The sequence below is a fragment of the Panthera pardus genome, unplaced genomic scaffold (assembly GCF_024362965.1).
Source record: "Panthera pardus isolate Hobbes unplaced genomic scaffold, ASM2436296v1 HiC_scaffold_12, whole genome shotgun sequence".
Lineage (NCBI taxonomy): Eukaryota > Metazoa > Chordata > Mammalia > Carnivora > Felidae > Panthera > Panthera pardus.
Window position 1 is genome coordinate 46,002,527 of NW_026526677.1, and position 15,775 is coordinate 46,018,301.

General features: G+C 43.5%; 1 protein-coding gene across 8 annotated transcripts in view; it reads right to left on the minus strand.

Moving 5' to 3' along the window:
* Positions 1-413: 413 nt before the first annotated feature.
* The window catches only part of TEAD1 (TEA domain transcription factor 1), a 259,738-nt gene continuing 244,376 nt past the window's right edge, over positions 414-15,775 (minus strand). For all 8 annotated transcript variants that reach the window (XM_053899973.1, XM_019456361.2, XM_019456359.2 and 5 more), the window contains 3 exons: positions 11,506-11,646; positions 6,985-7,137; positions 414-1,037 (listed from right to left, as the gene is read on the minus strand). In XM_053899973.1, coding sequence (XP_053755948.1) covers positions 924-1,037; positions 6,985-7,137; positions 11,506-11,646 — 408 coding nt within the window. In that variant the 3' untranslated portion in view covers positions 414-923. The remainder of the gene's footprint in view (positions 1,038-6,984; positions 7,138-11,505; positions 11,647-15,775) is intronic.

Consider the following 15,775-nt stretch of genomic DNA (forward strand, 5'->3'; position numbering starts at 1 on the left):
AAAATATAACTGCACACACAAGACTATAAACATTGTACGTTTAGATTTTCAGTATTTATCTACTTATTGCAAAAAGAGCCATCTTTTTTTTTCATTAAATAATCATCACATTAGTACAATACAATTTTATATTTCTTAAATATACTATATATGTTAAGGATAAGGGGTGAAGTTTTCTTCCTTTGTAATACCTGTTCAAGAGTTTAATGGATTAAGAGATTAGTTTTAACCTTGAGGAAAAAAAAGTACAAATTTGTCTCATTAGAATATTTCTACCAAGCATTTAAGGCTATATTTTAACATTTGGTTTCAAAAAAGAAAGGAAAGTTTCATTTAAAAAATAATTTAGTGAATTACATTCTTTCATAACTTCCACCCTAATTAGTTACAAAGATAAGTCTAAAGATTCTTAGTTTTGTGTACTAATTTACATTTATATTTAAAGATTAATTTTACTTGTATCTTAAAACAAGAATTTTATGTTGGAAAAAAAAAAAAGAACTAAATACATTTGTATAAAGGCTGTAAATGTCCCATGGCAAATGCTCTGTCTCAAATTTTTTCTACCACAATTAGAAACAGGTCTCTACAGACTGAGACCCGGGTTCTTAAGGTTCATCCTTCCCAAAAAATTGTGGGCTGTGGATCTGAAGGACACACAGAAACAACTCAATTTCTCTTTTTACAACTGTACCAGAACTTCACAGCTACGATGATAGTATGAACACATGAAAAATGACTTCACTCAAACAGGATTTAGAAAAAGTCAGGGTGACCTCGGGGCCAGGGCACCCCCCTGTGTGGTGAGGTTTACAGTCAGTCATTCAGTAATGGAGAGAGAGTGTGTGTGCGCACATATGTGTGTGTGTGTGTGTATGTGTGTGTGTGTATATACAGATGTCTATATATATAAATAACCATGTTCAGTCTTTTACAAGCCTGTAAATATGATGTTGTGCTCCATGTTCACTATTTGAAACTTCAAATACACAGGCCATGCAGAGAAGAGTTTCTTGTGTATCCCTGTTTGTTACCACCTGTTAAAAAAAAAAGCATATATATATATATATATATACACACACACACACATAGACACATACATACAGATAGAAAAACTCACATGGATGAAGACATACTCCACCTATACCATGACAACTAGGATTTGCTTGGAGAGGAACAGTCTCAAGTCCAGCAGGTAGACTGTTGGAGGTGTTCTGGCCTGATTCTGCCCTCTCCAACAAACTCAGGGTATTCTGGGTCTGACTTGAATCCTATGTGAACTTAGGTACCATGTGTAAGAAATACCTTCCGGACAGGGCCTCACCCATTATCTGGGTCCACAAAGAGACCACAAGAATTAGTGTGGGTTTTGGGGGAGGGTCAATTTCTTGACAACGAAGACAATTTTCTAGCAGTCTGTCCCACGAGACGGGTCATTTCCCCTAGGAAACGCCTCCCATCTTGTACCTAAACTTTTACGAGGTTGGTTTCACAAGGGCCAATGATAGACATGAGCCCCACGAATGCCCTGCTCACCAATGTTAACCAGCAGTGCTGGGACTCAGTAAAATATGTGCTGAGTAAGGAATGGTGGAAGAATTTTGTCAAAGGATCTTTCTTTTCATTTTTCATTCATATAGGCTTTAGCTTTCGAAATGTACTTGAAATACTCATCTAGTTCAATACTCATCATCTACTTCCCCTTCTGGTTGAAGTCGCTGGACTCCAGCTCTCTGTTCTTCTTGCCCATGGTCTCAGCCTGCGTTCCTATCTTGAGTGACCGGATCTGACCCAGGTCCCTGCGGCCCCTCCCTACTTCTCAGAGCCATTCTCACAAGGGACTTTCTAAAAGCCCCTTGCCTTCAAACACTTGGGAGTCTGAGGGCCTAGTCCAGTGCATCGGGGGCCCCGCCCCCAGCTCTGTCAGGCTGCTTCACCCATGTTGTTTCCCTTGCCTTCTCGGTATCCAAGGGTATGGTCTCTGACTGATGACTAAAGTCTCACCAACTTGTAATTCCCCATCAGAGCACACAGTACTGTCTGTAAGTACACACAGATTTGTAAGATTTTTTTTTTTTTTTTAATACCCATGTCATTCAATGGGTTATAAATTCCTGAAGAACAGGGACCATGTTGCCTAATAACTAGTCTGGCACACAACAGCCATTTAATAAATATTTGCTGAATAAATGACAATCCACATAATAGCCAACATATAGTAACTGCTTAGTATACATCTACTCAGTATTAAATGCTTCATACACATCCGTCTCATGTAATATTATAATAACTCCATGAGTAGGTGCCCTATCAGCTCCCCTCTGACAGAGAGGGAGGCAGGGGAGTTAGGTGATTTAAGGTTATACAACTGTCAGGGCACCTGGGTGGCTCAGTCAGTTGAGTGTCTGACTTTGGCTCAGGTCATGAACTTGCGGTCATGAGTTCGAGCCCCACATCGGGCTCTCTGCTGTTAGCACAGAGCCTGCTTTGGATCCTCTGTCCCCCTCCCTACAGCCCTCCCACACTTGCACTCTCTCTCAAAAAAAAAAAAAAAAAAAAAACAACTTGATAGTTTGAAAAAAAATTAAGGTTAGACAACTGTCAACTAAGAAACCCAGATCTGATTTTGAAGACCTTTTTTTCTAATCATTAAGCGATGCTGCTCTAGACAAATGAATTGATACAATAATAGATTATCTACATTTATTGTTTCTGGGGAATAAAGATTTTTTTCAATATTGGTACCCACCTGCTTTCCTGGTCTTATTTCCTGCCTCTTCCTTCACAGACCAGACTCCAAGTATGCAGGCCTCTTATCCTGGAAACCTCTCTCCCTCTCTCCCCATGTCCAAAGAAATGCCATGTCCTGCCTGCGTTTACCTCCTGAACAGCTCTTGAATCATCCCGGTCTCTACCGCCACAGCCCAGGGGACCAGCCAAGCACCCAGACTCCCCTACCAGGAGCTACCCTGGCTCACACATTCCCAGGGACACACAGCAGCCACAAAACCCCTGTAAGTAATATAAATCTGACAACAACACACTCTTGCTTAAAAACTCCGATGGCTGAGCAGACCCCGCTCGGTCTGGCTGTTCCCGTGGCTGTTCCTACCTGGCTGGCTCCCTGGGCTCCTCCCTCTCTCCACGCCAGCCACACCCCCCATTTCCAGTCCTTCCACTTGCCTGCACACCTGCAGTGCCCTTCTCCACCCTCTCCGCCTAGTCACCCGGAGGGTATGCCTCAATGGTTTCTTCCTTCGGGAAGCCTCCCTGACCAGGCAAATGCTCCTGTCATGTGCTCTCGTGGCACCACGTACCTCCCTCTGCCAGCCAGCAGCCACCGTTTGGTTTACATCCGTTTTGTGATGGATCGCTTGAGGAACGCCTGCCTCTCTCAGGAGCCTCCAGGACGGCTGTCCCATCCCATCTAGGTCACATCCCAGCACCTAACGCTTAAGTATGCACCTGCCGAAAAGCCCTTTGCTTGGTAAATCTGCAAAATGTCTGTTTATCCATCAAGGCAACTTAAACCTCATCTTTTAACATCTCTGGGAATTCTCCCACCTCATTCCAACTACAGGTAACTGCTCAGGTAGTTACACTACTCTGTATGTCCAGGTGTCTGTTTCTCAAGGATACTGCAGCCATGTAATGTACAAAGGTATTGTAACCGTCCTCTTTCCCCTACCAGGCCAGGATTTACTATCGGAAAGGGACTGTGTTATATTTGTACTGTATTCTGGCAGCTAGTACAATCTCTCCATAGTTTAGCTGAACAAATGAAAATATTCTCAATGACCTTTGAGGTGAAGCATACAGATGTGAGCATTTTGTTTGTAAACAGAGGAGGAAACTGTTTAGAGACTTTAAGTAACTTACTCAAACCAAGATCATAAAGTAGAGTTGGATCTTAAACCCCCATTTTCAGACTCCATGATCATGAAATAACCTGCTAAGTGTCTTTTCTATCATTTTAAGTCTCAATTTATGTGTGTCCTTAGCTCTGTGACCTCAGAGAGGCCTAACATTCCTTATCCATAAAATGGGAATAAATATGACCTTGTAGTTCTGCGGTGAGAATTTCATAATACGACATCTACAAAAGATTCAGCACTGTGCCTGGAACCTCTGTGATTTACCTTACCTTCTCGCAAACTTTCTGGGAAAGAAAATGTCCTATTTGGTTTTTTTGTTTTTTTTTTTAAAATAGCCTCCAGGCCTGACGTCGGGCTTAAACTCACAACCCTGAGATCAAGTCAGATGCACTACCAACTGAACCAGCTAGGTACCCCCAATGTGTCCTATTTAGACTTGATTGAGATTCAAAAGGAGGAAAGAAAAAAATGTCCCTACCAACGTGTATGTATGTCTGAATATACCCCCAAAGAGGACAAGAACGCTTGGCCTATGATTCAGCTACTATCTTCCTCAGTCTGGATACTGTCACTAAGGCCTTCCCTTTACGGGTTCACCTCAATTTCTCTATCATCCTGATGAAATCAGAGTCTAGCTCACCAGCCAGTAAGGTCTGGGATTGATCTTGCTGACAGAGGCTTTGTACCCAATACCTGGTAAAATACCTGCCACTGTGTCCAGCAGCTGCCAGCCTGGCTGTATTCCTACACCCTTCCTGGGAGGAAGAGCTCAGAAGTACTACTTCTCCTTTATTTATCAAGGAGGGGATGTGACTCTCATAATCCAGGCATACTGGTTTAATTTCAGCTTTTCTAAATGCTAAAATATTATTTCTGGCAGACATTTATTGAGAGCTCCTAGTTCTTCACAGCAAAAGGATTTATTTAGTGGTTTAATGATACATTTTGGAAATTAACATAATATGGTGTGTTTTCTGAATATCTAAGCTGCTGGAAGTCACGTGTTCTGAAAGAGTATTACTAGTATTCATGAGTTTGGTGGCCAACAGATGCTTTTAATTTCTTCTGGGCCTGATTTTTCCCAAGCTATGCTCTGTGAGGTAGGGTTATAGGCAATGAGGACATATTCCTTAACATGCTGGAACAGACCTTAGAACTGGTTTGTAAGAATGCCTAAGGCTGCTTCCAAGAGAAGTGGGCTGGCCCATTCACTCAAGAGAGTTTGGGTTAATTCGTGAGGCTATTCAACGTCCACCCCAAGGTGCCACACTCACCTTTTGCTCATCTGAGCACAAAAGTCACCTGTTCTTAAATAGCAACAGGAAGCACCTATACGACAGGTGCCTGCCAGCAGCCCAAACCGTGAACTGCTCAGTTTTTGCCAAAGACCATCAGGGAACACGATACTAGTAAATAATAGTTATTAAAGAACAGGCTTTCCAAACTCTCCCTCAGGTTGCTAGTTTCTCGTGGACACGCCTGAGAATCCACGGAGATTCCCTCTCAGGAATAAATGAAAATTACATGCCAAATGATCTGTCCACCAATTGTATGCCGATCACGTGTCTGTGAACTCTTGAGGCTCTCTGTGGCTCACTTAGCCATCCCCTATAGTGGGTCTCAACACCTGGGAAGCTGTAAAAATGAAACAAAACCAGGATGCTGGGCCCCACCTCCAGGGGTTCTGATTTTATTTATCTGAGATGGGGACCAGGCCCCAGAATTTTTAAAAGCTTCCTGGCTGAATCTGATATGCAGAAGATTCTAATTTCTAAACCTTTATTTACTCAGTTCTTACATTTGGTGTGAAGAAGCTGGCTCCTACTGGCTTCTGAAAGTTGAATATTAAGGAAGTTCATGAACTGGACAACCACTGGTACTCTGAAACTGACCACGGAAATGGGCAAAAGCTAATAAATCAAGGGTTTGGGGGAAGGTTGCGGAACAGCCGCCTTCTTTTTTTTTTTTTTCCCCTTAAAGTAGCACACCATTGACTGAGAACCCTGGTTTCAAAGGATCCAAAAACTCCTGGTAAACAACTTCTGCCCTAAGTATTCCAGTTTTTCATCCTAGAAACAGAGCAACAAAGCAGGCCTTCAGAGGGCTGAATATTTGACCACAATATCGTCTTGCTGCCCCCTTTTAGCACAACTGTTTCCAAGTTCTGTTTTGGCATTTTTCCTTCAGTTACATCAAGGAATGCTAACTTTTTCAAAAATGAGCATTATGAAACCCACTGCTGCATATTTTATAGGCAGATTTTTGAGGACAACACTGTTCATACAACCTTCCCAAGTCTCCAAATGAAGCCTCCATGGGAAATTTGTTTTAAAGTTAAATCTGAGGGGACCCTCCCCCACTCCCCAGCACTGCCCAGGGGAACCAGAAACTTCTCGCGTCGTGGACCCTGAGCACCACTGTTTTCACTTCCCCTTTTAGCTGCCCACGTTTTGACCATACTTTTCAGCCTATGGAGAATACTTCCTCTGCCCTCTTCCTGGTCATGACATTCTATTTTAATTTTCTATTTCTTGTGGTACTGAGGGTTTATGTTTTGCTGTCTTAAGGTATGTTATCTCTTTTAAAGCCTTGCAATCCTTCGTGAAATGAGTCAAGGTGTATTTGAAGGACAAACCCACGGACTTTACAGTTTTGGCCTCATTTGAGATTTGCAGACAATGCTTCTAGGATTCGCACTTGGCTGACACCAGTATTACCCAGGGAACTATAAAAAATATTCATGCCTGGGTTCTATTCTCAGAGATCCTGATTTAACTGATCTAGGATGCGGCCTTGGTGTCAGGCTTTTACAAGTTTTTAAGTATTTTAAAAGTTCTCCACATCTTTCTAATGTGCAGCTGGAGTTTAGAATGTAGGGACCATAGTTTTTACTACCCATTTGAATTCTAGTTTTCCCAAGCTTCAAAAAGCTTAGCCCAGCCCAACGAAACCCCGTCTCTTCTATAGACCTGAGCCCATGCTTGCCCTGGATGCTGTGGATTCAAATGGTAATTGATCAACAGCCTGGTCACCTCCCCTGGCCCGGCCACCTTGCTGTCTTTCCCCACCAGCTGGGTCTGCCCCAAGAGGAAAGAGGCAAAACAGTTACCAATAAAATTGTGAAGTTTTCCAAAACACTGTTCATCATATATTTCTCTGGTAAGTGTTTGAGCTTGTGGATGAAGTTAATCATATATTCACACATCGGGGAGCGGTTTATCCGGTACACAAATCGGCCATTCTCAAACCTCGCATACTCCGTCTGTGAGGGAAAAAGGAGTTGAGCACTTTTACACTTCTGACTTCAAGATACATGAAAAAAGCTATTGCTGCCTGCAAAAGCATTTTTCCTTTTCAACATGAATCATCCACTAGATGCTGTACTATTTATGTAGTTTACTTAATTAAAAAAAAAAAATCCTATTTCCAAACTGAATGCCATACTCAGAAATCCAGGATTTTTCTGGAAATTAAAAAAACAAAATGTGTAAACAGAATAGCTTTAAAGAAGTGTTGTACAGGTCAGAAAGAAAAGAAAGCAAAGGTTGGAAAGAAATATAATCACCTACTTAGTGATTTTCTACCTGGAAACCTGGGAGAGCGGGCCCAGCCAATGACAATTCTTCAAAGAGCCCAGAGAAAATCCTCCGTCACTGTTATAAAGGCCTCACAGCCAACAACCAATGCAGCTAACTTCTCTACCTTGGAAAAAACTACTTAACACGGATCATGAGCTCCTGACTGTGAGTTATTTATGTCTTTAATAAAAAAGGAAAGAAAAAAAAATACTGCTATTGAAGTTCCCACTGAAGCACTCAGAAATAAGAAACACACCCCTAGATAGCCTTGGATCAAAGAGGAATTAAAAAGGAAATTACAAACTATCTCAAGAATAATGAAAAGGAAAATCCTTTACATCAAAACTTATGGGACCCGATGAAGCTATACTTGGAGGACACTTAATGATGTAGCTTCATGAGTTCATCATTAAAGACGAAAAATTATAGAACTAAACCACATCTTCGATTAAAAAAAAACCCACAAAAATAAACCCAAACCACAAAGAAACCAAAGAAAACCCAGAATAGGAAATGAATAAAGATAAAAGCTCAAATCTATGTTAACAGAAATAAGAAATGGAGACAGAATAAATTTTAAAAAGCTGGTTCTTAAAAAGCCAAAATAAAATAAAGCCTTCACAAGGTTAAGGAAGAAAAGAGACGAAACCACAATGACAGTAGAGATTGGGAGATTTGTAAAAGGTTACTTCACATAACGCTGTAAGGCAAAAAGCCGTAGAGGAGAGGATGCTTTCCCAGCAAAACTTAAACTACTAATACTGAACCAAAAAATAGGAAACTCCAATAGCTCAATTGCCGTGGAAATGCCTAGAAACTTGTTTAGAGATGAACCCCTGAAAAAGGCATAAAGACCACCTGGTGTGATGGCTGAGTTTTATGGAACTCTTAAGGAACAACTGTTTTCATTGTTATGGAAACTACATCAGACCAGGTGTCCCAATTCTTTTTAGGAAATCGATGGACACGGAGAGACTATAAAGAGGAAAGGTGATTATCACTTATGAGATGCAAAAATCTTAACGTAAAATAGCAAATGGAACACATCAGTGCGTCCAAAGTAGGACTTTGTTCAGGAATGCTGTGGTGGCTCAAACACAGGACATGCATTAACTCGTGATGTCCACGAATAGGAGAAAAATGACAGTAAGAGTTGCTGAACAGGCATTTGGTAAAATATTGCAGCTGTTACTAATAAAAACCCTCAGTATGACAAGAACACAAAGAAAGCACTTACATATAAAGACCATTTATAAAATCCAACAGTAAGTATAACCCTAAATGGCCAAGCACCAAATCCATCTCTATGAGCAGCAGTAACTAACTATACAGGGATACTCACCATCCTATTTCTTTTTACAGGTGTGCTGGAGGTTTTAGAAAATGGAAAGAAAGCGAGAAAATAATAGTAACAGAAAAGTGGCATAAACATTGGAAAAGAAGAAATAAAATAAAGCCGCTCTTTTTGCTGCTGCTATGACCACATAAGTAGAAAATCCAAGAACCTAGGGGCAAAACCCAGTAGAGATAAATAAGGGAATATGGCAAGATGGCCAGATAGAACATATTTTTGCTAAAACCAAGAACTTGTCTCTCTTCTGGTAATTAAAATCTAGAAACAGGAAATAGCATTAACAAATTAATATAAATTAACGTATATGTAAAAACTACAAAATCTTATTAAGATAAGTAAATGGACCTGCAAATACGTCCTTCACTGGAAAGACTTAGTACTGGCAATGTATCAGTTTATCCCCACATGACATATAAATCCAGTACGATTATAATTACATTGATCAAAAGGTTTTTGGCTTTCTTTACTTTTTTTTAAAGTGATCTAATTATTTGGAAGAATAAGTGCTGGTTATCTGCCTACAAAATATATGGATAAGAAGAAAAGCAAGATCGACTTGCCTTAGCAGGTGTAAGAACATACGATAAAGCCCGTGTAATCAAATCAACATGGTAGAGGGGGACAAGGAGAGATAAACAGGGTGGAATCAAACAGACTCCAGGAATGGCTCCCAGGATATGCAGGACCTTAATAGGGGTACATCTAAGATCTACTCAGTGGGAAAAGGATGAATCGTTTAATAAACGGGTTTTATTTTATCTTAAAAAAATCTTTTTTAATGTTTTTTTTTTTTTTTTTTATTTTTGAGACAAAGAGAGACAGAGCATGAGCAGGGGAGGGGCAGAGAGAGGGGGAGACACAGAATCTGAAGCAGGCTCCAGGCTCTGAGCTGTCAGCACAGAGCCTGACGCGGGGCTCGAACTCACAGAGTGTGAGATCATGACCTGAGCTGAAGTCGGACGCTCAACCGACTGAGCCACCCAGGCGCCCCAATCAACGGTTTTGACACAAACGCCTGTGTATTTGGAAGACAACAGAAGCGGACACCCATCTCACACCAAATGCGGAAATACATTCGAAATGGATTAAACGCTTAATTACAAAACTCCACCAGCACTCACGTTACCTTCTACATGAAAACTCCTAGGATTTCAGTCAAAGGCAACATTTTCCTGCTCCCTGAACTTTATATACAGCTTTGGGTATGAGTTTGGAATCTGGGAAACAGAGTAACTTGTCTGGTTCATCTTGTGCGGGCAGGTGGTCCATCTAGAGGTGAGCCCTGACAATTCGGCTATTCAGCAGCAATGCTGTCCACGAACATTCCACGTTCCCAACCACTGACCAGTAATGGTGCTTCCTCTTGCTCGGAGGAGATGGGAGGTCATCTGGCCGTAGGCCTCCCAGACCTGTCTCATTACACGGTCGGTCACCTTCTCACCTCCCCTCTCCTTGGGCTTCCCAGACATGCGTTGGGCTGGTTCCCCAATTCCTTCAGCCATTTTTGTCCTCTGCTCCTCTGCTGGTGTGTCCCTTTCACTCACTCCAGGGCTGGCTACTGCTCCCACGCCCTCCCTGCACCAAGCCCTCCATTCCCATAGCTTTAATTCCTTAATGCTTAGGATTCCCAACTGGTATTCTCAGTCTTCCAAATTCCAGTCTTGCATCTAGAATCATCCCCTGACTACTTGCTTTTGAATACCTTACTTTCTAATCTCTGCTCATGGCAGCGCGGCCCTTGCAACCACAAAATGTGTGACCTTTGGTTCTTCCTCCTCATTAGTATTTAATATCTGGTGAGTCTCTAAGTTCCATTCAAAATGTTTTACTGGATTCCCACTGCTGCCATGTTCATGAAGCTCAGGACGCCTCAGCTGACATCGACCATCTAGTCAACTCCCTTCTATCCACTCTGGCCAGTGTAACCTCCTCAACACCATCCACAGCATGCCCCTCCTGTGCTCAGGAAGCCAAAGGCTGTGCAGCAGCCCAGATCCTCATCGTTCGGCCCAAAGTCTTCAAACCTCTCCTCCCGCCCAGGGCATCCTCTCTCTCCTGCCTCGGCACCAAGTCTGGCACAGTCAGGCTGGGCCCTGGGGCCTTCGAGCTCCAGGACCGCCATGACGGGTGGACCGGGTTAACGGGCAGAAGACGTCGGAAAATACAGCTTTACGTGGAATGTCAACCGCAAACATTCACACAAAGCAACCCACCCTGCTGAAAAGAACACACGTTTTTTGAAAGGGAGGGAGGTATGCAACAGGAAAACTATGAATAGGTATTCGACCCCAGTTCACGCTGGAATCTGTCTGGAACAATGAAAGGAGTAGAAGGGGCAGAAGCACCCGCACCAGGCTTGAGGTGTCCGGGTTTTAGAAAGCAGGTGCTATTTACAACGCCCGGAAGTGCCCTCGGACCTAGGGGCGGGGCCTGTCTGTAGCAGCTTCCACACCAGGGCACCGAACACTGCTGGCCACACAAGGCAGGGCCCCTGCAGTCGGGGAGGGGTGGCGTGGGGGCTTCTTCCACTTGCTTGCAAATCGCTGTGTCTTTTTAGAAGTGACAGGGAAAAGAGGTGAGAGAAAGGGGGAGAAGGAGGAGACACCAGAAAAGTAAAACTCTCTGCCCCGGTGAAAGCTGAAAGGAAGGTAGCAGGGTGCCCCCGAATGAAGGCTCTGGTCTGCAGATGCCCACTTACCTCTACTTTTTCTACTACTTGCTTCCCAAAGGAGCACACTTTGGTGGAACAGGTGACTGTCATATTTTCAGAACTCTCATACTGACTGGTGACACCATAAAAGGCCCCAGCGTCATCCTGAATATTGCAGTTTAGGTCGGCCTGTTGGAAAGGAAACGGAGGTGGGGGTTATTTTCTCTTTACAGGAGTCACGGCAATGAGCAGTGACGGTGGGGGGGGGGTGCGGAGATCTCCAATCCTTCTGGCCGAGCAGAGGGCGGGGGTGGGGGGCAGGGAGGTGGTGAGGTGATGCTGATCTAGAAACAAGTTCTGCAGCCCACTGGTCATTTTTTGAAGAGAACACTGACTCCAGCAATCTTCCCGTGAAATGACAATGGTACACGCATCTATTCAGTTCGCTTTCTTGCGTCCAGTATAGAATAATACTCTATCCTTGTTATAAAGGATCCAGGAGGTCTCTGAAATATGTGCAGAAAGCAGTGTATGCCCTGGGCTCACATTCACTGACCTGGAGACAGATTTTTTTTTTTTTTAATTTTTTTAATGTTTATTATTTATTTTTGAGACAGAGAGAGACATAGCATGAATGGGGGAGGGTCAGAGAGAGGGAGACACAGAATCTGAAACAGGCTCCAGGCTCTGAGCTGTCAGCACAGAGCCCGACGCGGGGTTCGAACTCACGGACCGCAAGATCATGACCTGAGCTGAAGTCGGCCGCTTAACCGACTGAGCCACCCAGGCGCCCCAGGACCTGGAGACAGATTTAAAAGAACAGGAGATCTGCAGCTGGCTAGCCACTTGTTATACGTACAAAAACAGAACCTTCATTACAAATGACAGCATCCAGGAGGGAAATGGCTCCTGTTCAAGACTGGCTTGCAAAGATGCCAAGTCATTGGTAATTCCCACTCATTTAAGGTATTGTAGGATTACCTACTGTGTGAGGTTTATGCTAGACACTATACAGGACCACAAGTGAGAGGTATGTCTTAAAAGAGCTACAAGGGACATAGAAATACTACCACGTCAAAGATGCTCAGAGTTCAGACAAGGGAAGGCATTACTTTCAACCAGGGGTATTACTTACGGGGTGGTTACAAAGTGAACATGCAGAGATGGGTTTAGGGGACAGTGGGGGTAGAAGCAGCCTAGGGTGCCTCTTTCCAGCTGCAGTGTTAAGGACTGAGGCCACCAGGAGCAGTGAGTTTGGAAAATGCAACCAGGACCCAGGCCATGGAGGGCTAAAAAAAGGGGTGTGGATTGCATGCTGCAGGAAATGGGGACCCTTTGAAAGCTCTGGCACAAGAAGGTGCTGTGAACCGAGCTGTGTTTCAGGGATCAACGTCTCAGTGCGGTCTAGTGTCCACTGTGGAGGGAGGCTGCGAGGCCACTGCAGTGGCCGGACCACTGATTGACGGCTCCCTCCCCTCCGGTACCTTGTGATCTGCTATGGCACACCAGGCACTGGGTGGGGAGCTGGGGATCAGAGTAAGCACGAGCTGGGCCAGTCCCTGCTGCCACGGGCTCACAATTTAGCAGGGAGGACATCACCCTAGGGATGAGCACTCCTGAAAGAGGCATCGAGGGCCATGAGAACCAACTTTGGGGTCAGGGAAGCTTCTGAGGATGATGCAGCTCAGATCCAAAGACGGTAGGAGAGCTGACGTAGGCGGGTGAATGTGTCCTGAGAGAGTGTGGACAAGGTGCACAGAACCAGAAACAAGGCCACGAAAAGGCTGGGATGAGAGAGGGTGGCAGGAGAGGCAGGAGGGTTTAGGTCTTAGATCCTAAAACCAAGGGATGCAGGAGTTGTAAGTGCCCAGGACGGGCACAGTGACAAGTTATGGCTGGATCTGAGTTCCTAAAAGGCACCCCAAACACAGCATGGAGACGACTCTGGAAAAGTGAGAGCACAGGCAGAGACAGGTCAGAAAACTGTCAAAGTGGTCCGGACAAGGGACGGTATCTGCACCACTGTGGGGGCTAGAGAGAGACAGGTGGACCGGACTCATAAATGAGACCACAGTTTGTGAGGTCTGGCACATTCTGACCAGCTGATTCTCAAACCCTGACAGGCAGTAACCACTAGGAAGACCTGAGTCATCCTATATATATTTTTAATGAGGATCTGCATTTGAATTGAATATCAAGACAGTGTCCCTTTCCTTAGGCAAAACTGCAGATTTCCTGGCCTCAAATAAAAAGAACCATATGCTTTAAATTCCCCCTTTTTTCTTACATGCCAAGAAATTCAAAGCTAAATTCAGTGCTCAACTACAGTAATTACCTGTCCCAGGTATTTCTAATAGCAACTAACAACCAGCGTATAGCTCCTTTTACTGGATTCCAATCTGCTTTTACTTGTACTTGTCCAGGTTTATATTACCCATAAATTTAGTAACACTCCCTCACATTCTGCCATTTGGAATTATATGGTGCACAGATTGTAAATAAATAAAAATACCCAAGTGTACATTTTCAGGTTTTTTGCAGGTTTGACGCTTGACTCCGCGAAAAGAGCAGGTTAGCAAGAAACGATGATGTCTGATGCTGACTGACATCTATGCCCAAGCTCTCTGGGTCTACTGAGCTCCAGCCTCCAGAGGAGAACGTTACCAACGAGTCTCAGGCATGCGGGAGCCCAGAATTATATCTAGCTTTCTACCTGCCATGTGACGTGCACGTGGGCCCGCAGGAACCACTGCCTTGTTCTGCCACCAGCTGAGGACATGAGGCTCTGAGAAGTGGCTCAGGTATGTTTCAGTGGTGGGATTTATGCTCTCACAGTCATGGTATAGTTTGTGCCAACAGGTTTTAGTATTTTTCTGAAAAAAGTAAAAACATATATGTGGTAAGTAAAAAAAAAAGAAAGAAAAAGAAAAAGAAAAAAAAGAAAGAAAATAAATCAAACTGGAAAAAGAGTGTACATTTTATTTCTACCCCTGAACTTGCCAATCTCTCCACTGGTGATCAGTGTTTTCCAAGCGTCTTTTTGGAGAGAGTTAGCCCTTAGATAAGCAAGCACACACCTGCCCTCTTTTTTGCACAAAGAGTGGCACTCTTCAAACCTTGCTTTAAAATATATATATATACGTATATATATATATACGTATATATATATATATACACACACACACACACGCACACACACACACACACACACACATACACACACACACATACATACACAGTTGGGATGCCTGGGTGGCTGAGTTGGCTAAGCGTTCGACTCTTGATTTCGGCTCAGGTCGTGATCTCACAGTTCATGAGTTCAAGCCCCATGTCAGGCTTGGTGCTGACAGTGTGGAGCCTCCTTGGGATTCTCTCTCCCTCTCTCTCTGCCCCATCTCCGTGCTCTCTCTCCCAAAATAAATAAACTTTAAAAACTAAACACAAAAAAATACACAGCTACATCTTAGAACTCATACAGTACTGATACGGAAATAATCAGTTTTAAAAAGACTAGCCATTTAAAAACGTGAGCAGCCTCACATTTTCGTAACTGCATACTATTTCATTACCCAGGCACAGCATAATAATTACTGCGTGCTCTACTGATGAATAGTTCGTTGCTTCCCAACATGGATACAATAATGAGTTTATGTGTAGCAGGAAAGGTACATTAGAAATTACTTTTCATTTCCTTTCCTTCCATTTAAAAAATTTTCCAGCACTGAAAGAGTTTCAATGGGCTATAAATAAACTGATAGTATTTGAGTTACAAAGAAACTCATTGTTTTTGACACAATCGGGTTGTTTTGAAAGACTGGTGAACAGTCAAAGGCAGTCTGGTGTGAGGAGCGAAGTATAGGGAAGGTGGTCAATGAACAGTTAAAAGCAGTCTGATGTGACGAGTGGAGAGAAGTATAGGAAGGAGGTGGTTAACGGCACAGGCAACCGGGTGGGTTACTTTATTTAAAAAAATTTTTTTTGAATGTTTATTTATTTACTTAAAAAAATTTTTTTTTAACGTTTATTTATTTTTGAGACAGAGAGAGACAGAGCATGAACGGGGGAGGGTCAGAGAGAGGGAGACACAGAATCCGAAACAGGCTCCAGGCTCTGAGCTGTCAACACAGAGCCCGACGCGGGGCTCAAACTCACGGACTGCGAGATCGTGACCTGAGCCGAAGTTGGCCGCTCAACCGACTGAGCCACCCAGGTGCCCCAAATGTTTATTTATTTTTGAGAGAGAGAGAGAGAGAGAGAGAGAGAGAGAGAGAGAGAGAGAGAGAGCAGGGGACACAGAATCCGAAGCATGCTCCAGGCC